This window comes from Callithrix jacchus, chromosome 4 (genome assembly GCF_049354715.1).
Source record: "Callithrix jacchus isolate 240 chromosome 4, calJac240_pri, whole genome shotgun sequence".
NCBI classification, from domain to species: Eukaryota; Metazoa; Chordata; class Mammalia; order Primates; family Cebidae; genus Callithrix; species Callithrix jacchus.
In genome coordinates, this window is record NC_133505.1 from 22,464,962 (window position 1) to 22,492,055 (window position 27,094).

At 43.8% G+C, this 27,094-nt stretch overlaps 1 protein-coding gene across 1 annotated transcript in view; it reads right to left on the minus strand.

Annotated features, from left to right (window-relative positions):
* The window catches only part of BMP6 (bone morphogenetic protein 6), a 161,753-nt gene that overhangs the window by 35,914 nt on the left and 98,745 nt on the right, over nucleotides 1-27,094 (minus strand). Inside the window, exon 2 of the mRNA XM_002746242.6 lies at nucleotides 974-1,166. Coding sequence (XP_002746288.1) covers nucleotides 974-1,166 — 193 coding nt within the window. The remainder of the gene's footprint in view (nucleotides 1-973; nucleotides 1,167-27,094) is intronic.

The following is a 27,094-nucleotide window of genomic DNA, read 5'->3' on the forward strand; positions in this document are numbered from 1 at the left end:
CTTCCTTTTTTTTTGTTTTTGAGATGGGGCTCTGTTTTCGTTGCCCCGGCTGGAATGCAATGGCGCAATCTCAGCTCACTGCAGCCTCTGCCTCCTGGGTCAAGAGATTCTCCTGCTTCAGCGTCCTGAGTAGCTGGGATTACAGGCATGCACCACCATGCCCAGCTAATTTAGCGTTTTTAGTAGAGACGGGGTTTCTCCATGTTGGTCAGGCTGGTCTCAAACTCCCAATCTCAGGTGATCCACCCAGCTTAGCCTACCAAAGTGCTGGGATTACAGGTGTGAGCTTCCGCGCCTGGCCATATTGGCTTCTTCTATACTAACAACTACCATATTTCATCCCTCAGCCCTTCCAGTCCTCCAACAATCACTCCATGGAAGTTTTTCTGTATTGTCAGGCAGCTCCATGAACATACTTCACTGCAGTTCTTTTGTAAAATGGTCTGGGCTTGTTTTAGAAACCAAGAATAATATAGACACGGAAAATGTCTACTGCTCCCTTGTATCCAAATGATTAAAAAAAAATACATCACACACGTTTACTCAAAGACACACGTGTGTGTATCTTATGTGCACAAGTAGCCTCATATTCACCTGAATTATCACTTATAAGCATCATATAATTTTAATGTATGAATTTATTTTAGCCACCCTTACCTATCGTTCAAAATGAGGACTAAGCAATAGTGGGAACATTTTACTCCCAATAAATTATGGAGTTATCTGATCACAAAGGATGGTTATAATAAATACATTCACTAGCTTGCTTAGGAAAAAATAATTACTTGGAAAATCAATAGCAAAAGAACTCACCAGCTAAATGCTACCATTTAGAACACCCCCCCTCCTCGTACTCACACGCTGCCCCTGAACTCCAAGTCACCCTCCACAGACACAGTCGGGGTTATTGTCATCACAGAGGGTGGGAAACAGGGGCCAGTACCACCTTTGGGGCTTTCTCGAGCCTTCATACCTGTGCTGATGCTCCTGTAAGACTTGATAAATGCTGATAAGAAAAGTTTGGTTTTTAAAACTCCCCACAACACAGTCCTTGTAGATGCGGAATTCTGCAGCCGTCACCGCCTCACCCTCAGGAATCTGGGATAAGTTGAACTTGAACTCTTTGTGGTGTCGCTGACGTGGGGAGAACTCCTTGTCGTACTCCACTATAAGATTAAACAAGAGAGAGTGACAACTATTGTTACTTGACTAAGTGCCACGGGCTCACCTCACCAAAGTTTCCCCGTTTGACTTCATAGGTGGATTACCAGTTACCCACGGCTAATTAGGGGGATCGGGTGGTGCACAGACCACAGGCTGGCCTGTGAGGCTGAGATGAAAATCCTTCATGTTACCCAAGATAGGCAGAATTCTTAGCTTTTATTTAAATACTTCCGCGTGAATACTTATTTGAATGAATTTGCATGAGCACAAGTTATGAAAACTCTTGGCTTAAAATTTTCTCATCTGCAAAAATGGGAAGAATATGATTTCACAGGAAAAGGTATGAGAATTGATGAAATGATGAAGAACCTGTCTGCCCATCCTGGCCCCCTTTATGCTCCCCTGGTCCCCTTTCCTCCGGGCTTCTCTTCCTTCCTCAAGCTGGTTCGTGTGTCACCACCAGCAGTTGACATAACCAAGGGCAGCCCTGAGCTGAACATTGGTGGGGATGGCTGAGGGTGGGAAAGGGGAGTAGGCAACACATTTTGCCTGGGCCTGAGTATAATTTGCCTGTTCAGTGGAAATGTTCATGCCTTCCTCCTCCTGGTAGAACCTGAGGGCCCCATGACTCTGAGGGGAGGACTTTCCACGTCGGGAAATTGCTGGAACCCCCATTTAATCTGCATGTGGATTCCATGTAGGAGAACGAAGATGTGGAAGGAAATCACCAGCAGAGCCACTGTGATTTTCTCATGGTTTACATTAAAAAAAAAAAAACTGGGGGAAGGGATAGAATCTAAGTTTTTTTAATGTAGAATCAACCTGACTGTGCACTGACGGATGAATGAAAAAAGAAAATGTGGTATGTGCATAAATGGATTTGTATTCGGTCCTAAAAAAGAGGGCAGTTCTGCCGCTTGCAATGTGAATGAACCTGGAGGACGTTACGTGACATGAAATAAGCAAAGCACAGAAATACAGTCACCGCACGACCTCACTTATATGCGGAATCTGAAAAAGTGGAACTCACAGAAGCAGAACATAGAACAGAGTTACCAGGAGCTGGGAGGGAGGAGGAGAATTGGGGAAGGGTCAAATGGTACAAAGGTTCAGTTATACATAACCAGTTATACATATTTGCTCATGAGATTTCACTTTGGTTGCCATTAAGAACACATGAACAGGAACAGCGAAGCTTTGAATTCTGGAGACCTAATGTACAGCATGATGACAAGAGTTAATACTGTATTGTATACTTAAAATTTCCGAGAGCAGATTTTAACATTCTCACCACAAAAAACTAAAGCTGTGTCACTGTGAGGTGATAAACACATGATTTAACTTAATAGTGGTAATCACCTCATAATGTATTGGTATATCAAATCACTTTGTACCCGTTAAATATATAAAATGTTTATCAATTACACTGCAGTGAAGCTAGACAAAATACATTTTTTAAAATAAAATATTTTTCCTGGACCAACATGAAGACACATGAGAAACTGCAATGACTGATTATCTGATTCTCATTTTTCGGTCAGCTTTTAAATGTCTATACAAAGCCCTGTGTGAGAGAAGTGCTATCAAACTTCAGATGCTTCATTTGTAATCACTATAAAAGGAAAAATGGAGCGCTCTGCTCCCCACCATAAATCCTTGACTCTTTTCTCCAGAGCTAGGAAACACTTCTACTTCACTGTTCCTCTTCGTGTTTTCTTAATGGCAACCAAAGTGAAATCTCATGAGCAAATTAATCCTTACAGCAGTTTTCCCAGGGTTTGTGAGTAGAAAGATTACCAAATCATTAGCCACCTCCAACTTCCCACTTTCTCTACACATGTTGGTTTTCATAATTACCAGAGAAGAGCTTTGGAGATTCGGCTTCAAGAAAGAAAAGAAGAGAGAGAGAGAGGAAGAAAGGGAAGAAAGGGAAGGAAGGGAAGGAAGAGAAGGAAGAGAAGGAAGAGAAGGAAGGGAAGGGAGGGAGGGAAGGAAGGAAAGAAGGAAGGGAGGGAGGGAGGGAGGGAGGGAGGGAGGGAGGGGAAGGGGAAGGAAGGGAAGGAAGGGAGGGAGGAAGAGAGAAAGAGAAAAAGAGAGAGAGAGAGAAAGAAAGAAAAGCTAATAACTCCCTAGAAGAATCTAAGTCCTCAATGGCATTTGCAGAAGCTAAGTAAAGTTAAGCCATCTATAGGTACAAGATTTTTAAAAAAGAATTTCTGAAACTGCCATGTAATTACACATTTTTTTTAGATTTGAGGTCACTCTTTTTTTATGAGAGTTAAAAAAGAATAAGCTTTGGCTTCTGTAAAAGCTTGAATATAAGCAAAAAGAGGCCCAACCAGAAAAGTAAACCACAGTTTAGCCCCAACAAGAGAGCAGGTTTTCTAATTAGTGGCTATGCATGAAAAGCGATATTGTTGGGAAGTTCACCCAAGGACACCCACACATGATGGTGTATCACTTTTCCCTAAAACTGATCTGCCTTTTAAGTTTGATATGTTATCATCGTTGGTTAAAAAGTGAATCAAATCTGATTTTCCAAAGAAACTTTCTAAAAAAACAGTCACACAGCTTTTCTCTAGAGCCTTTTGGAGGCTTAATTGTAATATTACTAAATGAAAATAATATTTTAAGATTTGCTTGAGAGCCTGTGTAAGAATTCTTCAAAGAAGTCTTTCAGTAAACTTCTTTTCTATAGATAATGAGAAAAATATAAGAAATAAGATATAAGACAGTAACTTTAAGATATTTCAGTTATAAGGAGCAGAGAAAGGGTCAGACATTTTTAATAAAAGAGAAATGTAGTAGCTGGTCTTCTGAGACGTATGTCATCCCCAATAAACCACACCTCCCTGCATCCATGTCCATGGGTGGTCTGCCTTCTATGGGTGGCTCTGGGCTGGCTCCATGACCTGTTTTGGACCAACAGAATGAAAGTCTTTAACAGTGGTGCTGAGTGACTGCCAAGGCTGGGTCATAAGCTTTGAATTTCCTTTCACTTAGGCTTCTTAAAATGCTTGTCTGAGAAAAGACAGCTGTCATATAAGACATATGACTACCCTGTAATGTCCATGTTGTGAGGAAGCTCAAGCTAGCCATGTAGAGAAGCTATACAGAGGGGTAGGAGAGGAGAACAGAGATGGGGGGTGGAGTGGGAGAAGAGAGAGACAGAACACACAAACTGTCTAGCCTGTCCCCAAGCACCTCAGTTGAAGCACCAGAAGTGTTATGAAGAGGACATTTTGGATGTCTTTTGCATGACTCAGCCCCAGCCACCACCTGGCTGCAGCTGTGCAAGATACCTTGAAGAACCATCTAGTTGAATCCGGTCATTTCACTGGATTGTGAGAGATGGTAACTCATTGTTGTTTTAAACCACTACGATTTGTCACATGGTAATAGGCAACTAACACAACAAGGGAAAGGGGGACAGGAGGACAAGACAGGGGAGGAGAGAGAAGGGAAGTCTGACTGTGCCAGGAAGGGGATAAATTGCATGCAACTCTTAAGGATAAGGATTGTGCAATGCTGGGAGGCAATATGTACGGCTAAGGAAGAATCTTGGCAAATGCGCACAGATTTGAAGATGTGAGGAGATAAAGAATCTAAAAATGAGAAAACAGAAGCACAGTTCAAAGCATTCATTTTATTACAATGTAAAATAGAACCCATTGCCTCGTATGTAGATTTTCCAGTTTTTCCTCTACCAAAACAACATTATCTTGAAGCACTCTAAACTTTCTTTTCCTTTATCCTTCTTAGAAAAGATGCATGACTTACTTAGAGCTATCCATGAGTCTCTGATTGCTACTCACACCCTTTTAAGCTCTCACGCCCATCCCATTACTCTGTGGTCTTTAAAACTGCTCCTGTGCCTCTTACTTCAAAGCTGAACCACCTTCCTCACTCTCCTCATACCTCAGCCACTGATCACTAATGTTTGCTCAGACCTCCTCCCTCTCCCCAACTCTTTTTGGCTGCAACTGAATTTACACAGCGCCTTTGAAAATGTCTTATAGGGATATAAAAAATACAATTAGGTTACGGCCTGTATGTGCACCTGAACACCACAATGGTAAAATAGTAACATTTCCAATGATCTCAACAATTCAAGCTATATGATTGAAGACTCCTTAAATGCCAGACAGTTCAAGAAACATGACTAGGAGAGAAAGGGAGAGGACTGAGTTCCAAATTCAGCCCTCAGTACCTACTTTGTACCCGTTAGCATTTGGCTTACTGATGGTGGGTCCAGATACAGTCACAGTAAAGTCTGGGCTCCTCTATGACCTGTTTTGGACCAAGAGAACAAACATTTTCAACAGTGGTGCTGAGTGACTTCCAAGGCTGGGTCATAAGCTTTGACCTAGGTGTTGGTGACATGTCAAACTGTGACAATGGTGTTGAATTCTTTTTTTTTTTTTTTTTTTTTTTACCTATATGAGGCTGAGGTAAAGTTATATTAAAGTTTCAGTATCAGTTAAATGGAAATAATAACCTTTCTAAAGAGTAGGTGACACAATCTATACAAGATAGCCAATGGCACAACGTCAGTGCTCAATGTTAGCTGTGATCATCCTTGGCTGTTATTTGAGAATCCAGGTCCTCTGAGCCTGAAGTCTGTCTTTGCTGAGTAATTCAAATTTATTCATGAGTCTATAGATAGGGCTGATGGCTGCTCCCTCTACATTAGCCTTTTCATTAAAGTAACGCATTCTGTGAAGGTGCAGTAAGTGAAATCTCACTGAGCATTAGCCTTGGTGGCTGGCTCCCGAATGTGGGGCTGTGTTCTCTGAGGCAATAATTCCTAGAATTTTTTTAATTTCAAGGACCAATCAAGACATTTTTTGAAATGGTAATGACCTTACACAAGGTCATCTGCTTCTTCTTTTTGCCAACTGCAATCTCTAACTCCACGACTGCACTGCTAAAAGTCCTTTCAACTCTAAATCAAATAGGGAGGACGCAGGGAACAAATGTAGCTTCATGGAACTCACTTTATTCTTTCCTTTCTGCCTCAGACTACACCAGCGGAAATTTCTGAGCTGTCCTAGACCTTTGACTGACACGAAGGAACAAAAGCCTTAAGGAATAAAAGTCACTGGTTTAAGATTTAAAATGTAAATTATGTAATTATACACACAAAAGGATGCATGCAATTTATGGAGGCAAGGAAGAATAAGAAAGCACCAAGGAAACCATCACCCAACTTGAAAACCAGAAAATGACTGAGACTGTTGTATTCCTGATCCTCTCCAACTGCCTCTGCCCAAAGGTATGAAACATCGGGAATAAATAATGTTTATCATTCCCCTGGCCCTTTAAAACCTAACAATTCTATTACATGTGTGTATCACTAAGTCATACAGTGTTCCGTTCTCCTTTCCCTTTCTTTTTTAGAGACAGGATGGAAGTTGTACAGGCAGTATCACGTGGAAAGCCCAGGCTTGGTTATGGTTAAGAGCAAGGCAGCCTGTGCGGAGGGTCATCTGCCTGTCAATGGGTGAATGGCTCATCTGTCATAGATGGGCATGGCTACTATGCAGGCAATGGTGACCAGTAACTCCTCTCCTTCTTCAGCTCTACTTCATACAGATCTATTGAAAATATGGGCATTTTCTGGCTGGGCACGGCTCATGCCTGTAATCCCAGCACTTTGGGAGGCCGAGGCGAGCAGATCACCTGTGATCAGGAGTTCGAGACCAACCTGAGCAATATGGAGAAACCTCATCTCTACTAAAAATACAAAAATTAGTTGGGTGCGGTGGCATTCACCTATAGTCCCAGCTACTTAGGAGGCTGAGGCAGGAGAATTGCTTGAACCCGGGAGGCGGAGGTTGCAGTCAGTGAGATCATGTCTCAAAAAACAAAAAAGGGCATTTTCTGACAAGTGTTGGTAAGGATTTAGAGAAACTGGAACCCCTGTGCTTTGCTGATGGGAATGCAAAATGGCACGGCACTGTAGCCAACAGTGCGGCAATTCCTCAAACTAACATAAAGTTAACATGGATCTAGTCATGATCTTTCTGGATATATATGCAAAAGCATTCAAAGCAGGCCTTGAACAGATATTTGTACGCCCATGTTCATAGCACCATTATTCATAATAGCCAAAAGCTGGAAGCCACCCACATGTCCACTGATGGATGAATGGACTAACACAATGTGGTACAGGCCTAAAGTGGAATATTCTTCAACATTAAAAAGGAAGGAACTTCTGACACATGGGACCACATGGATGAACCTTGAGGACATTATGTGAAGTGAAATATGCCAGCCACAAAGGGACAAATACTGTACAATTCCACCTATAAGAGGTACCAAGACTAGTCAAATCCACAGAGACAGAAAGGAGAATTGTAGTTACCAGTGTTGGGGAGAGGGGAATGCGAAGTTCATGTTTCATATAGTTTCAGTTTGGCAAGAGGAAAAAGTTCTGGAGATTAAGTGGCGATAGTGGCACAACCAGTGTGAACGTCCTTAATGCCACTGAACTGTACACTTAAAAACTGTTAAAGCAGCCAGGTGCAGGGGCACTGCCTGTAGTCTCAGCCCCTTGGGAGGCCAAGGCAGGAGGACTGTGTGAGCCCAGGAGTGCGAGGCTGCAGTGAGCTATGATTATACTGCTGCACTCCAGCCTGGGCAAGAGTGAGACCCTGTCTCTGTAAAATAATACTAATAATAAAATTGCTAAAGTGATCAAATTTCCTCAACTATCTAAAAAACTATATAAATTTTGTCTGTTGAAATCAGCAGCCAGTGTTCACTCATGACACTTGGTTATTCTATCTCTTAAGTCTCTTTTAAACTAGCAAACCAAGAACAGAAAGAACTCCATTAACCTGATAATAAGTCTATATTAAAAAAAAAAACCTACAGCTAAGGGCATTCTTAATGGCGATACATTCACACCACTGCCTTTAAAATCAGGAGAGCAGTGAGGACTCTGACTTTCGGTCTGATGTCAGAATCCAGCTCAGTACTATTAAGACGAAATAATAGGAAAAGAGACACATTGCAAAGGGCTGGACCTAATGAGAAAGTTTAGAGGGTTGCTTTCATATTTACTATTTGGAATTTTTATGTTTGAGTTCACAAGTGAGACTGGCGATGTTCTCATCTCCTATGGCATTGTGTGGTTTCGTTATACAATTTTCCCCTCTTATCCGAGGGGGATACCTTCCAAGGCCCCCAGCGGATGCCTGAAACCGTGGATAGTACCAATCCTATGTATACTATGTTTCTTTCCATACATGCATACCTAGGAAAACAAATTAACAGTTTAATTGATAAATAGTAAGATTAATAATAATTATAACAATATTCTGTAATAAAAGTTATATGACTATGGTCTCTTTCTCCCTCTCTCAAAATATCTTACTGTACTATACTCAACTGTTTTCAGACCCCAAGAACAAACTGTGGAAAGCAAAACCATGGATTCTGAAACCATGGATGGGGGAATGATTAGCTGGGGAGCCTTTCTACTCCTTTAAGAAGTAATCTACTTCCTGAAAATCTGGCAGACTTATGTGTAGAATCATTTGATTGTGGTGTTTTCTTTGGGGGACATTTTAAGACTCATTTTCCTTTAAACATAGAAATACTGAATCTACTTCTTTTTTAAGTGTACATTTTCTAGAGGTTTGTTCATTTTTATTTAATTTGTCGAGTTTATTGCCTTAATTTGTTCTAAATTTCAACAGTTTTGGGGGAACAGGTGGTGTTTGGTTAAATGGTTAAGTTTTTAGTGGTGGTTTCTGAGATTTTGGTGCACCCATCACTCAAGCAGTGTACACGGAACACAATGTGTAGTGTTTTATCCTTCAAGCCCCCAACACACTTCCCCCTGAGTCCCCTAAGTCCACGGTGTCATTCGTATGCCTTTGCATCCTCATAGCTTAGCTCCCACTTACAAGTGACAACATAAATATTTGGTTTTCCATTCCTCAGTCACTTCACTTAGAAAAATGGTCTCCAACCCCATGCAGGTTGCTGTGAACTATTACCATAACATTTTTCATAGAATCCTCTCGTTATTTAATCTCTGCTCTACCTGTGGTCGTTTCTCCTTTTTCATCCTAATATTAATTTGTATGTTCACTTTTCCTTGGGCTTACAAAGATTTTTTTTCTCACTACTGCTTAGTGTGATGCTAATAAAGAGATTTTAATACAGATGTTTTCTGAATGGTATCTAAGTCTGAAGTATTTCAATTAAAATCGTCCAGAGAAAAAAACAAAGACACTGCCTATCTCCAACTACAAATATAAAAGAGAAAATAAAAAGGGGAACAATAGAGAGGGAAAAGAACAGATCAATTTAATATATTTACTTTAAAAATAATCACATATTGATTATTCTCTAACTGGACTCACTCTCTGGTTAATTCAGTCTAGGTTAGTTAAGGCTATTATAATAATTCCCAATAACTTCTACATCTTCCAAATGTTTCACGTTTCCATTTACAGCTACACACCAAACTTGACTTTTGTTTTCTGAAACACGGTCATCCACTGACTAATGTAAACAATTTTTCATGCTATCGCACAAGCTTATTTAAATTTAGGCAACAAGGACATTTCTGGCTAGTCTTCCAAGGCTCATAACGACAGTGACTTTTTGACTTTTATGTTGCAAGCATATAACCTTGAATAGTAATACAGACACTGAGCTGAACTTTCCAATTCACTTCTCACCAAGGTGAAATGAAAGACTTTTCCCTCCAGGGTTCATCAAAGATTTCTAAGTACTTGTATTCATGTTCCATAAGAATCATAGATATCAAGAAGAATCTATTTTTTCTGGCTGCCATGCTCCAAATGACTTTAAACTTTATTTTTTTTATTGTAAATAATTATAGTCCCACAAGTAGTTGCAATAGTAGAGAAGCCCCATGCACCCTTCACCCAGCTTCCCCTCATAATCAAAGTACAAGACAAAACCAGGAAACTGACACTGACTCAATACATCCACTAGACCACACCCACTCTGATTTCACCAGCTTTCACAAGCACTTTTTGAGTATATATGTATATTATTCTATGACCCCTTATCATGTGTCTAGATCCATATTACCAGCACCCAAATCTGGATCCAGAAATCTTCCATTGACACAACAAAACTCTGGGGCTACCCTTTTGTTCCAAATGACTTTCTTTTTTTTGAGATGGAGTCTTGCTCTGTCACCCAGGCTGGAGTGCAGTGGTGGGATCTCAGCTCACTGCAACTTCCACCTCCTGGGCTCGAGTGACTTTCCTGCCTCAGCCTGGGATTACAGATGCACACCACCACGCCTGGCTAATTTTTGTACTTTTAGTAGAGACAGGGTTTCACCATGTTGGCCAGGCTGGTCTTGAACTCCTGACTTTGTGATCCTCCCCCGCTTCAGCCTCCCAAAGTGCTGGGATTATAGGAGTGAGCCACTGCGCCCAGCCTCCAAATGACTTTTTAAGGAGATATCCGTACGCATATAAAGAACTTTAGAACATTAAGCACCTACATGTCATTAGTAGAAAGAGTTAATAGTCATTAATTATTTTTAAAAAATCATGTTAAAACCATTTCATACCAAAATATAGGTATCAATGTCACTTTAAATTGGGGAGATAGGCCAGGCACAGTGACTCACACCAGTAATCCCAGGACTTTGGGAGGCCGAGGCGGGTAGATCACCTGAGGTCAGGAGTTCAAAACCAGCCTGGCCAACATGATGATGCCTCATCTCTACTAAAAATACAAAACTTAGCCAGCCGGGCATGGTGACACGTGCCTGTAATCGCAGCTACTTGGGAGGCTGAGGCAGGAGAATCGCTTGAACCCAAGACAGAGGTTTCAATGAGCCGAGGTTGCACCACTGCACTCCAGCCTGGGTGACAGAGTGAGACTCTATATCAAAAAAAGAAAAAAACAAATTGAGGACATGCTCAGTAGCTACCAAGATACATGTCTCATCATGGAAATAAGTAGTAGACCTTGGCTTCTATGAGGGAACACACTCAGGCCCTTAAGTCAATAAACACCCATCAGGAAGAAAGATTTCAAATGAGTAATTGCAGGCTTGATCAAGTTCCATTAATGTCAAATAGCTGCATTTTTGCCCCCTTGCAAGGACTGCCTTAAAGAAGCCATCAGACCACATTTAGCAAAAATTAATCTACACAACATGCATTTTTCACATTTGAGAAAAACTGCTATATCGCCAGTCAAAACACAGATGGGCCAGCCTAAAGAGAAGAATAAAGATCCTCCCACACCTCTGATTTCCACTGCAGAGGCAGAGCAGGCACAATGCCCTCAGCATGACTAAGACAAGAATGCTCAGTCCGCGTGCATTCCTTCGGACTCAGCATCCCCTCCCTGGTGATCTGGGTTCTGCAGTCTCTTTGGCAGTGGCATTGCCTTCTGGTGGGCTGCATTTGCTACAGTAGTTTGTGCCTACTCGTGTGTCTATTTATCCTGCTCGGATGATGTTGTAGTTCATCTGTCTTTGGGTCCCTAGCTCTCATTGGTTCTGGAAAATTCTCAGCCAGTCACTCATCAATTATGGCCTCTCTGCCATTTGTTTTAGTTTCCTTCAAATGACAATTAGATACACAATAGACTTTCTAATGTCCACACTGAAATGTGAAATTCGAATGTCCCCTTTAGCTACTGACTTTATATCACGTATCTTCTGATCTCTGGACTAGATTATTTAGATAATGTCTATTTACACATTTACCAATTCTTTCCTTCAGTGTTTTATAGTTTAAATCATTACTGAGTTTTGTTATTTGTTCTTATTTTGTTTTTTGAGTTGGGGCCTCAGTATTTTGCTAGGCTGATCTCAAACTCCCAGGCTCAAGTGATCCTACCTGAGCCTACCAAGTGGCTGGGACGACAGGTGCATGTCACCACAACCTAGTTTTTCCATTTTAATGATTTTGTTTTTAATTCTAATAACTCCCTATTTTTTTGGTTTTCTCTGTCATTTTTAGTAGTAAATTATCATATATTTACTATTATACTATTATGCTTTCTGTATTCTTCTTGCATTTATTCTTTATACTATTATTCTTTCTGTATTCTTTCTTGCATTTTCTAACTTGGTGCCTGTTCTCCAATATATGAAATTCTTGGGGGACTGAAATTACTTTCCCATCACTCTGATGATGTTCATTTTGGTGGCCTATTTCCTTATGTGTTTGAAGATTTTTGATTTTTTGGTAGTTTTTAATTGGAATTAATCCTGAATGTTTAAATTGGGTTACCTTTGCCCCTCCCCCTCAAAAGATATACACTTGTTTTTGTGAGGAACACTATTAGGCAGAACCACTCTCTCTCACTTTGACAGTCCTGGCTTAAGTGGGAACCTCAGGGACAGCTCCCCTGACCCTCTCCCAGGCCCTAAGCGGGTCTCAGGATCAGTGGTAGTGTTGGTCTTTGCATTCACAGAAACCCAACTTTTATGTTTGTTTGCTCATGGCAACCCCCACAGGGGAGTCCTCAGAGCTGTCCTGGAGCCCCTGACACTCATCAGGTTTGCTTTTGTTTATCCTGGAACTTGTCATTTTTCAGCAGGAGGCCCTGCAGATGATCTACTCTGCAATACTTGCAGAATTTGAAGTGATTATCTTTCAGGTTTGGAAAATAACATGTGGAACACATTCCTCTCAACTCCTAAAGATGTTATAAACTCTGCCTAACGTCTGAAGAGTTTGCGAAGCATTTTCATGCATGTAATCTCATCTGAATTTTTCAGAATAATCCCAGAAGTTGGGCAGAACAAATATCACCGCCATCAAACCCACAGGAACCGGAGGCCAAAGGCAGTGAAGTGACTTCCCAGCACTGCTCACTTCTATGATCTCACCTATTATATTTAACACTGAAAGTGCTCACATTTCCATCTCCAGCCCAGCATTCTCCAAAGGGGCACATTTTTCCTACTGCCGGGCATATTTCTTCCCCAAGATGCCTCTTGTACTTGGAGCCAACAAGGACAAAGTGGTACTCTTCATTCCCTGCCTCCAATTAACCTGCCTCTCTGTCTGTCTCTGTCTACCCTGCCACCCTAATTTCCCAGTGAATCCTCAACTCTTGTTGCTTTAACCTTCTAGAACTATACTGTCCAATACAGAAGCTACAGCCATTTAAATGTAAATAAATGAAAATGTAAATTTTGGTTTCTGTCACACCAGTCATGTTGAAAGTATCCAAGAGTCACATGTGGCTGCTGGCTCCTGTGTCAGAGAGCACATTGTTGGATGCTTCCATCATCTCAGAGACTTCTACTGGACAGTACCATTCTAGAAGTTTCTGAAGCCCACTGGGTCCCTTTACAACCACTGCCCTTATGCAGAGCCTCAGTCCCACTGCCTTGAGTTTTGCCTCAAGTCCACCCACTCTCCACACTAGCTAGTACCAGTGTCACACCTAACTTGCAGCTGGCCTGCCTAGAGCCCTTCAGCCTGTACCCCACAGCCACCTCCCAGCCTCATCCCTCACCTCTTCCACCTTCAACTCAACCTTTGAAGGACTTCTGTTGCTCCATTTGTCCTGCCGTGCTCCCCAGGACCTCTTGACTTTTCCTTCCTCATACAATCTCCTCTCCTTTGAAGTGACCTTGCCTTCCCTCACTTCCTGGATTGAGACTGTTACCCCAAATTTTGAAAAGTCTTGGTGCCCCTATGTCATTCTAAACAATTCATTAAATCCACACAACAATGGGAGGTACATCAGTGTTCTTATTTCTCTTGGAATTATTCATGCTTTGGTGCAAAATACCATACAAACTCTTTATAAGCCTGTTGTCACTCAGTTTTAACAGTTCCCAGTTTGCTAGTACTCTAGCCACCTAGTTGCAGTACTTCATGGGTCATTGTCTTAGTCCATTTGGGTTGCCGTAACAAAGTATCATAGACGAGGTGGCTCACAAGCAACAGAAATGTAGTTTTTGCAGTTATAGTCGAAGACCAAGGTGCTGGTGAAGGCCTCTTCCCTGGTTCATACATGGCTGTGCCCTCGCACAGTGGAAGCAGTGAGGTAGCTCTCTGGGCCTCTTTTATAAGGGCACTAAATCTCATTCATGAGGGCTTAATCACCTCCCAAAGCCCCCACCTCCTAATACCATCACCTTAGGGGTTTGGTTTCAAGATACGCATTTGCAGGGGCGGTGAAACAAACATTTGATTTATTGCAATAATTCAGCAATATTTTAAATCTCCCTTTAAGATTGAAGCCAGGAAGCCTTCCTTAGATGCCTTCTTCCACCAAACCTCACCCCAGGTAGTTTTAGTACCCTCAACTCTAGCCTCTATAAGGTCTCATGGAGATCTTTAGTTTAGCATCAAACCCCTACCTTACACTGAAACAATCAGCTGTTTGTGTGTCTACCTTACCTGCTGGGCTGCAAGCCCCTCAAAGGCAGGGTCCATGTCATGTTCACCTTCACATACCCCATAGAGGGCTTAGTACGTGGTGCCCAGGAATGTGTGTTGAATACATGTATGAGCCAGGACCGGGTCCTGCTTTGTGCTCTTTCCTGAGCTCTGTAGTATCCCACATGGGCTTAAGGAGGCAGAAAAGAACTCAGGCTTCTGACCCCAGCCCCAGTGATCCTTCCCCAGGACCCAGGAACAGTTCTTCAAGATGCAAACAAGCTAAGCTGGAGGACCTGCTCAACACATCTGTCCGGGTTTGTTTCCTTAAGCAGCGGCACTATTGGCCCAGAATACGAATCACATACTGCTTTGCATTCTAATTCAGGATGCAAACTTCAGGCATGTTAAATTTTAAGAAGCCAAGGAAGGAAATTAATCCACTCAAATTACTTCCATGATACTCAAGCCACATCACAAGGTCACCATTCATAGGAAAGTCAGAGCAGATTTCTAAACTGCATATTTAATTCAAAGCAATAGACTTCTAACACATTCCTTCCTTTATCTTCCATTCTTATCAATGGAAGCAAAATTTACATGACATAAAATTAACCATTTTGAAGTCAACAGTTCAGTGGCGTTTTAGTACATTCATAATGCAGTGCAGTAAATATCTCTAAATGTTCCAAAACATTTTGCTCGGTAGTAACATCCACAGAAAGACCATGAAGAAAAAGCTCCCCACATCTCCTTCCTCCAAACTTAGCAACAACCATCATTCTGTGTTCCGCCTCTCTGGATCTGCCCATTCTGGGTATTTCACATGAACCCAATCATACACCACGTGATCCTCTGTGGCTGGCTTCATTTAGCATCATGTTTTCAGGGAGTATCAAGTTGTAGCACGTTTCAGCACTCCATCCTTATTTATGGCTGAATGACATGCCACTGTATGGATACACCCCACTTTTTGTTTATCCATTCATCCACTAATGGACATTTGGATCCTTTCCACCTTTTGGCTATTGTGAATAGTGCTTCTATGAACATGCACGTGCTTGTACGTGAGTGCGCGCTTTTAGTTCTTTGGGGGCATGTACCTTTTCTATTCTCTTCTGCTCTTCTTCTTTGATATGGTTTGGCTGTGTCTCCACCCAAATCTCATCTTGAACTGTAGCTCCCATAATCCCCACATATCATGGGAGGGACCTGGTGGGAGGTAACTGAATCATGGGGATGGGTTTCCCTGTGCCGTGCCTGTGAGAGTGAATAAAGTCTCAGGAGATCTAATGGTTTCATAAAGGGCAGTTCCCCTGCACATGCTCTTTCTTGCCTGCCGCCATATAAGGTGTACTTTTGCGCTTTTCTTGCCTTCAGACATGATGCTGAGGCCTCCCTAGTTATGTAGAACTGTGAGTCCATTACAACTTTTTTTCTTTGTAAATTATCCAGTCTTGAGTATTTCTCCAAGGAAGTTTGAAAATGGACTAATACACTCTCCATCTCTCCTTCTCAGCCACTGATTCCTCAGAGGTCATTCTGGAGGGGCTGAGCGTGGTCCATCAAGCTCATTTACAGCCCACCCCCAAACACAAGGGGATCAGCTAACCACCCTCACCCCAGGGCTAACTGTGCAGGACCTCTGAGCAGAAAGAGGCTGGGGAATCAGTAACTACTGAGTGATGAGCCCAGCACAGCACCTGGCACATAATAGGCTCACAATGAATATTTGCTGAGTCTGAGCAGAAACAAGGTTTAATCCAGAGGAGTCACAGAGAGACTAAAAGAAGGAGAGGTTGTAGACTGATGAGAGTCAAAAGAAAAAAGGATAACTGAGAGGTCAACACTGTAGGAAGCGGGGCGGGGGAGGAAGACTGAACGCAGGTATGAGAGAGAGACAGAGAGAGGAGTGAGTGAGTGCATGTGTGAGAGAGAGAGAGAGGGTGCACTGTCGCCGGAAGAAATCCTGGAAAAGTTGGAAAGTGATGAGCCCGAGTCAAACAGTGATGGGCTCTTTCGTGAAAGTTGGGAGTCTGACATGAAGAGAACACAGGACCATCAGGCTGAAGATGTGAGATCAAGAGCAGCGATTCCTCTTTGTAGTTGCATCAAATGAACTGTTTTCAGTCCCTTGAAACTTCTATAGAGTGGTCATAAACTATGGAAACAAACACAATTGTATCTTATTGTATATTGGAATGTAATATCAATAACCCATTTCTTAGAGATTTGCCTATGTTCATTGATTTGGTGACCACCCTCCCTCTACTTGTGAGGTAGTAACATCTACAGATGAGGAGGTGGGAGGCAAAGGAGACCCTGTGACCAAAATGCTCTGCAGACACCCAACAGTGCTCCCTGGCACCAGATGGTACTTTTTTTTTTTTTTTTGAGACAGGATCTCCCTCAGTTGCTGAGGCTGGAATGCAGTGGTGCAATCACTACAGCCTCGACCTGAGCCCAAATGATCCTCCCACCTTGGCCTCCTGAGTAGCTAGGACTATAGGCACATACCATCATGCATAGCTTTTTTTCAATTTTTTGTAGAGATGGGATCTGACTACATTGCCCAGGCTGGTCTTGAACTCCCAGCCTCAAGCAACGCTCCTGACTCAGCTTCCCAAAGTGCTGGGGTTACAGGTGTGAACCACTGTGCCTGGCTAAGTGCATTCTTTTTATGAAGAGTCTTACTTATCAGGATCCCTACCATCAAGGTTTTTTCTTCACATATACCCTTACCTAGCCAATAAATGTTCCTGCTCCCATCAGCATTTCTGGAGGGAGGTAGGGAAGGAAGGCAAGACAGAGAGCGAAAAGACATGCATAAAAAATCCACAAGATGGAAAATCATCCCTTGAAAAATTGACAGCCAAACTCCACTGGCCAACAGTTTCTCTCATTGGGTGGCAGCTTGAATAAACACTAAATCCTGCCTTTTTCCACAGTGGACTTCTGACCGTGACAATGGAGCTATTTGGTTTAAGGAAACGTTCAAGTTTTGAAACTTAAAAGTAACTGACAGGCCAATTCCTTGCTTTGGTTCCCAGGGTTACTGGGGGTTCATATTCCTATTAAATTACACCGCATCAGATGACCTATTATTCGCGGCGCAGCACCACTGTTCCAAGCCCTGGGACATGGGAAGAGTCCTTTCTCATGGTTCTGTCCAACCTCTGGTCTGTGTGATGGGTCCAGGCTGGCCTGAGCCCTGGGCAGTGGCGGCCGCAGCCATCCTTAATTGGGGCATCTGCACAAGGCTGTCCCTCTTCACCTCAACACCAAAACGGTGGCCAGTGAGGAAGAAAACACAGGCATGCTCCTCCTGAGGGCTAAAGTCCCCTCCGATGCCTGCCCCACAAGGGAAGGCAGGGAATTTGTTTTGTTTCATCATGTAGTCTAAGTGCCCAAAACAGTACCTGCACATGGCAGGTGGCCAGTACATATATGTTGAATCAGTGAACCACCTGGAGCCAAAGGAGCCACACTTCTCAAGAGCTGGCTGGCCTGGCCTGGAAGCAGCAAGGGACAGACACTTGAACCTTTCCTTGGTTTAGAACCAAGACCTCAGTTCTAAACAACCATGTGATCACAGATGCTGAGCTATGTGCAGAACATGTGTCTATGCCCAGGGGTTCTAAGAGAATGGAAAAATACCACCGCAGGGGGCACGGACATCTCCATAGCACAGCCGGGCGCTCTGAACACACACACACACACACACACACACACATATACAGAGAACAGGGCCATTCCTTTCCTTTAATAGACAAAACTTGGATCCCCACATCCTTGCAAAAACACAACAAAATGCTTCTCCCAGGACCGTTCTTGGAGAATATCTTTCCTTTTCTGGGGCAACCAGGCCTCCTGGTCCCTTTCAAGCAACAGCTGTGCTGGTATGCTCAGCCCTATATGAATCTAGACGTCTATCTGAATAGGTGATGCTCCCTAAATGACCAAAAATGAGCAAGCAAATAAAAAATTCACCAGGCTTGAGCATTTGAATGTTTCATTTAGGGGGAAAAAAGGGCTGGGTGCAGTGGCTCACGCCTGTAAACACAGCACTTTGGGAGGCGAGGTGGGCCAATCACCTGAGATTGGGAGTTCGAGACCAGTCTGACCAACATGGAAGAAACCCTGTCTCTCTTAAAAACGCAAAATTAGCTAGGCATGGCGGCGCATGCCTGTAATCCCAGCTACTTGTAAGGCTGGGGCAGGAGAACTGCTTGACCCTGGGAGGTGGAAGTTTTGGTGAGCCAAGATCTTGCCACTGCACTCCAACCTGGGCAACAAGAATGAAACTCTGTCTCAAAAGAAAGAAATGGAAAAAACAAAAAACAAAAAATCAGAAAAGACCTGTAAGAAACTTAAAAAGAGTGAGGAAAAAAGTGCGTATCACTCCCATCTTCCTGTTCTCAAAAAGAATAAATCACATAACTTCTGAGTTAACCAAATAATCCCTACCTGAACGCTGTCATTTCTTAGGCAGTTTTATTTATAAGACCCAAATTGACTCCAATCTACCAAGGTGTTTTTGGATGCTTTTGCTCACCGATGACGAGAATGATGGATAGGATCAGGTCAAAAAGATGGAAATAAACTGGGAAGCATTCGAGTGTGACAGATCTGCGGTATGCACTTATTTGCATTTTCATCCGGTTTTGATTTACTAATTAACAAGTGGGGGCAAGAAAAACATATCTGGGTCGAGTTGGAGGCTTATGCTCTCACAGCTCTTCATCTGCACTTCCTGGGCCCTTTGGTGAAATTACAATCTTGGATTTGTTGCTCTGCAGTAATTTCCATGTCTAACATGGCCCTGTCATTTTACTGCAAGATTGAGTTTAGGAAATACTGGGCTAGAGGAGAAAATTCTTATCCAAGCATCCATCTGAGGGAAGGGAAGGGGGAGCCACAAGGAACAACAAAGTGACCGCCAGAGGTTTCGGAGTTACTCTCTCCCTCCTCTAATTGAAAACATCGTACTTTATTATTGGTGTAGCACCAGAGAGCACATTCTTTGCTCCGGTGATTCACTTCGTTTTCCTGAGAACACAATGGAGAGTATCTCAGTGTAAAGTTACTGATTTGCCTCCGGATTAAATCCAAGCTAAACTGCTCACTTAACATTCTGTTTTTCCCCCCCGAAGCACAGCAGGTCCACACGGGGAGGGGCAGGCTACAGGGTGGGTAGGTAGCTCCCCCTGCCAAGTCACAAGATCTTGATGCTTTCAAGATCTCAAATCACAGATTGATGAGATCAGCAAACAGGCCTTTCCACAGGTTTGGGAGAAAAGTGAACGAAGCTGTAGAGATGGGCAGGAAGTCCCCAAGGAGAGCGACCTTGGTTGCCAGGCTGATGCAGGGATGTGGTGGATTTGGACAAATATTCCAGCCTGATCGAGGCGCTGAAATTCTGAATCGTCATGGCTCATAGGGCAAAAAGAAGACAAGAGACAGGAGAGGAGTGGAGAGGGGTCTGTCTGGGGATGCCAAAGAGCATCTCCCCAACAAAAGACAGGAAGCACAGTATTAAGAAAGGAATCAGCCACACAGCCGTGAATAGGCAAGCACACAAGACTGCGCTCCCAGGACAGGCGACTATGTGGCCGTGCACATCTGGGACAAGCTCATGCTCCATCTTGATTCACCGGCAGCAGACACTTTGCTCTGCCTTTTGCTCTTCCCGTCTGGTGTTGACAATAAGTAGTCAGAAGGAAAGTCGGAATGAGATAAGTAACAGGTGATTATTCAAACCACATTTTAATATTAGTGTCTTTCCCACAAAATCTTCCACCAACTGATTGGTAATCAGTGCAATTGATGGACTAGGTTTTGATTTTTCTCTTTTTAGAAACTTCAAATGCCCAGAAGTTGGCAATAAGGAGCCCAGTGCAACGTAAGTCATGAATAACATAAATAGCCTGCAGGTCATTCAAACCCAGGCTGACAAAAGACATTTCCCCAGGTCCCTCCAGGAGTGTGGTCACACTGCCCCTCTGACCTCTGCTGTACCCTGAGGATTAGGAAGCCACCTGGGAGATCAACACCTCAAAGATGTATGCCACAGAGGACAGTAAGAACAGGAGAAAGTGAGCATGAACCCTACAGCAGAAGGGACTTGACTAGAAGCAACCTGTGAGTCAGAGAACAGGAAGCTGATCCCTGAGAGCTTTTTGAACCAGAGAGGAAGTCCACCCAACCAGACTTGCAAAGACAGAAAGACACATAACAGAGCCGGCCATCACTGCCAACCGCCCTCAGGCACCACTGCATGCTCCTGGGTGACTGTGGTCTCAACTTAAAGGGTACCCAGATCCCATTTCACCCCTGGAGTCCTCTGGCTGCAGATCTGGTGTGTGTGACCAGGCAGGGCCAAAGCAGGAAAAGAAAATATGGGCCACTGTGGTGGAGAGAAGAGTTATTTTATATAAGGGTCTGGAGTGACTTACTGTAGTGTGTGCCTGCCTCACAATGCTGATAGGGAAGATGACCATGACTGGGGAATACTCTCTCAAGACAGGCTGTCTCTTCATTGTAGCGGAGTTGCTGATGCCCACGTGGTTGGAAGAAGTGGTGTGTACTTCAAATGACAACTTGGGAAAACACTCTGTCTCTGAAAACCACTTAAATTTTTGTTGTTGCTGTTGTTTTTGAGACAGAGTTTCGCTCTAGTCACCCAGGCTGGCATGCAGTGATGCAATCTTGGCTCACTGCAACCTCTACTTCCCAGGTTCAAGTGATTCTCCTGCCTCAGCCTCCTGGGTAGCTGGGATTACAGGTGCCTGCCACCACACTGGGCTAATTTTTGTATTTTTAGCAGAGAGGGGGTTTCACCACATTGGCCAGACTGGTCTCGAACTCCTGACCTCAGAAGATCCACCCACCTCAGCCTCCCAAAGTGCTGGGATTACAGACATGAGCCACTATGCCTGGCCTAAAACCACTAAAGTTTTTGTTGTTGTTGTTTGTTTTTTAGAGACGGAGGTTTATTCTTGTTGCCCAGGCTGGAATGCAATGGCATGATCTCGGCTCACCACAACCTCTGCCTCCCGGGTTCAAGCGATTCTCCTGCTTCAGCCTCCTTAGCAGCTGGATTTACAGGCATGCACCACCAGGCCCAGCTAATTTTGTATTTTTAAGTAGAGACAACATTTTTCCATGTTGGTAAGGCTGGTCTCAAACTCCCAACTTCAGGTGATCTGCCCTCCCAAAGTGCTGGGATTACAGGTGTGAGGCACTGCACCCAGCCTAAAACCACTAAAGTTTTATAAGTTCTTAGAGATGGCCAGATTTTGTTGTGACATAAAAATGTCAATAAAGGCCAACCAAAGAAAACTTAGAAAGTCAGTATGAATTAAAATCTATACATTTTCATTCATTCATTCTTTCCTTCCTCCTTTTCTTTCCTTTTAGAGACGGGTCTTGCACTTTTGTGCAGACTGGAGCACAGTGATGCGATCACAGCTCACTGTAAGCGTGAACTCCTGGGACTACAGGTGTGTGCCACCACACCCAGCTAGTTTTCAAAATATTTTTTGTAGAAACAGGGTCTCAACTATGTGGCCGAGTCTGGTCTCGAACTCCTGGTCTCAAGCAACCCTCTGGCTTTGGCCTCTTGAAGTGCTGGATTGCAGATGTGAACCACCTCATCCAGCTGAAGTCTGCCCATTTTCCAATGATACAACAGGGTGTGAACCTCTACAGTGAACGCCTGGGATACAGCAGGGAGATTCTTCTGCCTGTTCCATTGACAATGAGCCAGTGGTGTGAAGTGCCTTGGTTAAATGCCTACTTTTTCCCCTTTTCCCATCTCATGTTTCCTCATCTGGAAAATACTAAAAACACTGACGTCCCATCCGAAAGTGAAGTGTGACTCTAACCACCAGTATAGGGGAGAGAACTGAATATAAGGTTCCAGAAATACCAGCACTCAATATTCAACCATAAATCACTAAATGCAACAAATACTAACTGGATATCTATTATCTACAAGGTATGCTAATAAGCTTTTGGGACTAACAGATTACCGTTTTGGAATTATTAGATTACTCTTTGGGGATTATCAGATTACCTCTATGTAGTTCACATTTGCACATGAAACAGACTAAAATATACTGTGAATAGACTGACTAGTATTTGCTATTTAATTGGGTATTCAATCAGGGCTTCCCCTCTCCTTGTGAAAAATTAAAAATCATACAACCTCCTCCCTCTATTGTTTATCAATCAGAAAGAATCAGGAAAACGTCTGTGGTGAAAAGGGCATTAATAAAGACAGAGTTCCTTCTTAGAGGATTCACCATGGCCTCAGGGAGAAGAAGCCAGACGAGACCCCTGCTACTCACTGCCCTTGTTCTAAGTGGTACCGGAAAGATCGCTGGGAGCTCTGAGCCAATCAGGAAGTCCAGATCTGTCTTCAGCTAATCACAACATGACTATATGACTTCTTGAATTCTTCTGAGCTCAGGGTCCTCCTGACTCCTCTCTTTCTTGCACAAACTGCCTCCACGATACCAGCAAATCCTGTCTGCCCTGCGTTCCAACTCTATCAGAACCCAATCTGCTCGCCACCTCCACCACTCCCACTGTGGACTAAACCATCACCATCTGTCACCCAAACCACTGCAATAGCATGATCCATTTAAAATATAAATCAGATGATATGATTCTCATAGGTAACCCGCAAAAGACCTCCTCCTCAGAACAAAACCTTTTCAGGATATTTTTCAAAATCATCAGGGTGGTGCACAAAGCCTAACCCAATGTAGGGCCCTGGCTTGCTCTCTGACCTACCTTCATTCCACTGATGCAGCTTCTCAGCAGGGAAACACTGAAATTCCCAGCCAGGCTCCTGTCACAGGACCTTTGCATGTGCTGTTTCCTCAATGCAGATGCTCTTACGCCAGACAGCCACATAGCACTCTCTCTTCCGTCTCACATCTCTGCTCACATGTCACATGCCATCTCCTTGGAGAGCCCTTCCCTGCCCACCTAACACAGCATGTCTGGTCATACTCCATTCTCTTAAAATGCCTGCTTTTTAAATTTTTTTTTTTTCAGATGGAGTTTCGCTCTTGTTGCCCAGGCTGGAGTGCAATGGTGCAATCTCAGCTCACCGTAACCTCCACCTCCTGGGTTTAAGTGATTCTCCTGCCTCAGTCTCCTGAGTAGCTGGGATTACAGGCACCTGCCACCATGCTCCGCTACTTTTTTGTATTTTTAATAGAGACAGAGTTTCTCCATGTTGATCAAGCTGGTCTCGAACTCCTGACCTCATGTGATCTGCCTGTCTCAGTCTCCCAAAGTGCTGGGATTACAGGCGTGAGCCACTGTATCTGGCCCAAAATGCTTGCTTTTTACAATACATATCTCCGTAGCATTTGTCACTGTTTGGCATCATAATGAATTTATTAATTTACTATTACTCCTTCCACTAGAATACATGTTTCATGAGTGCAAGAAGTTCATGTGGTGCCTTTTAATATCCCACGAGCACAGCACATGGCTGATAGTCAATAATTCTTTGAGTACGTTTCTCAAATTTATTTTCTTCGTTGGCTAAAGGGAGGTAATAACGACTCATCTACCTCAAAGAGCTGTCCAATGCTAAAATGAAATAATATACGTGCAAGCATTTCAAGAAGTATCAAGTACAATATTCTGAAAGTGGAAGGCGTGATTGTCCACTGCCTTGGAACAAAGCAGCGTCCACAGTTCAGTCAGCCTCAACATCAACTACACAAAATGCTCAGGAAATGTTGTTTGGCACGTGTTGTGGTGGTAACTGCAATCCCCCAACTCAGAACATTTTCCATGGAAAAAGAAAGTGAGCGATCTGGGAGAATGTAAGTCAGAAAAACTTGGGGTTCAGAATGTTACAAGAATGTGAATCAGGCCTGCTATAATATATAATTGTATATTTGGTAACTTCAGAATAGACCAGTGCTAGAAATAAAGGAGCCTTATTTACCAATGTGTGCACACGCGCATGTACACACACAGGTGCGCACACACACATGCACACACACACAGGTGCGCACACACGCGCGCACACACACAGGTATGCACACACAGGTGCACGCACACACGCACACAGGTGCGCACACACGCACACAGGTGCGCACACGCACGCACACAGGTGCACACATGCACACACACACAGGTGTGCACACACACGCACACACACACAACCCAGCACTGACCCTACTGTAGCGTGGGTGTTCCCACTGAGGTTTCCACAAGGGAATGGCCTGGAGGAACTAGTTGCTGAATCCAAAATCTTCTGAATGCCAGCACTAGTGCCTTCTGGAACTGGGGTTTTTGAAAGTCTCATCACCCTCTTTTGTCCTTTGCACCATTTTGCCTCATTTCCTATCACTGTCCCCAAAAATTAGGATGGAGAATCTAAAAGGTAGTGAGAAAAAGGAGAGCATCTGGGTTTCAATAACACGGTAAGAGGGTGGAGACCTCAGAGCCAGGGTGGGCTTGAAGGAGGGGGAAGAAGGTGTTTTCACACACACACTCAGGATAGAAATAAAACCCACAGAAATAGAGCAGTGAGGTGGCATCACGGCTGCCTGGGATCAGTGCCAACAAGGTGGTTCAGGAATGGGGCTGCAGGTGTGAGGACAGAAGAAGGGCAAGGAGGAAATTTTCAGGGACCTGATCCAGTGTACAAAGGTGACTGCACAAAGATGACAGAAAAGAATGCATCCTGTTTCTGCAGACCACATCCCATTTCAAATGCTGGGCTGCTTAAAAGTGCTTCCCGGGTGCGGTGGCTCACACCTGTAATCCCAGCACTTTGGGAGTCCAAGGCAGGCCGATTACACAAGGCCAGGAGTTCAAGACTAGCCTGACCACCATGGTGAAACCCTGGCTCCACTAAAAATACAGAATTATTCAGCCTTGGTAGTGCATGCCTGTAATCCCAACTACTTGGGAGGCTGAGGCAGGAGAATCACTTGAACTCAGGAGGCAGGGGTTGCAGTGAGCCGAGATCCCATCTTTGCACTCCAGCCTGGGTGACAAGAGTGAAACTTTGTCTCAAAAAAAAAAAAAAGTCCTTCCCACAGTCTATGGCAACGTGCAGTCAGCTGATGGTTTCACTGGGTAGAGGGAATGTACATAGTTCAAATTCATAACCTTAAGCCCTATTTTAGGTTAAATCTCATTCCCTGCAACTTTCTCCTTCACATTCCAAACAGTCAAAGCCCCTCTGTATAGACCTTTTCAGTGTGCCTTGTGCTGAACAGTCTCAGACAGTGAAGAATGTCTTGCTTAGGAATGAATATATTGACTCCTGAGAGGATGCCAAATAGTTTGCAAAGTGACACAGGTGCACTGTCTTACTGCACCTTTACTATCACCACACATGGGAGTCACCATTACTGTACCCATCGCAGTTTGGGAGAAAACTGCCTCTCAAAGGAGAAAGTAACTTGCTCAAGGTCGTGTGATTGATGAGGGCAGAACTGGGACGTGACCCCAAATCCATTCAGTCATCATTACACGATGATGCCTAAAGGTAGCAACAGGACTCATTCTTTAAATTTTTTTGTTTTAATTTTTAAAGTTTTTTGTAGAGATGGGGTCTCACTATGCTGACCTCCTGGCCTCAAGTGCTCCTCCTGCCTCAGCCTCCCAAAGTGTGGAGGTGTGAGTGACTGTGCCCAGCTCACAGGAGTAATCCTGAGGGCAGAGCTGACAAAAGACTTGGCCCAAGGCTCAGCAGTCACAGGCACAATGCAAGCATCCAGAAGCAAACATCTGTTCTGACGCTCAGACTAGGTGAAGCCACCCACCTCTGGGTGGGGACAGGAGAGTCCTTCAAGGCCCCAAGTCCCACAGTTCATGGGTCAAAATGCCAGACTTGGATCGAAGAAGGAGGTGGAAAGCTTTTAAAAGGCTGTTGCCATAATCAGCTCAAGAAGGCTGGAGATGCCCTGGAAGAAAAGACCCACTGGAGAAACAGGCAGAATGATGTCCCATAGAAGAGGGGTCCCCAACTCCCAGGCTGCAGATCGGCAGTACTGGCCGGTGGCCTGTTAGGAATCAGGTCACACAGCAGGAGGTGCATGGCGGGTGATGAGCATTATCATCTGAGCTCCACTTCCTGTCAGATTAGCCTCAGCATTAGATTCTCACAGGAGCACAACCCCTATTGTAAACTGTGCACGCAAGGGATCTCGATTGCGTGCTCTTTATGAGAATCTAATGCCTGATGATCAGAGGTAGAACAGTTTCATCCCGAACTATCGCCCTCCCAACCTGGTCTGTAGAAAAATAATCTTCCACAAAACCGATCCCTGGTGTCAAAAAGGTTGGGACTGCTGCCTAAGACACACGTGCTAGGAGATAAGGGAAAAATGAAGAATGAGCAACTCAGCTTCTAGAAATATGGGCTTCAGGCTTCCACCCAGGGCATGCTCACCTGCCCTGGGCAATGAGCAGGCTCTGATTCACTGTTTCCACCTGACTCCTTTCAGGCAGGCAGGCAGGCAGACAGAAAGATGCTGAGGGCTCCCAGGCCACAGCGTCTTGGGGCAACTGGAGCGCTAGAA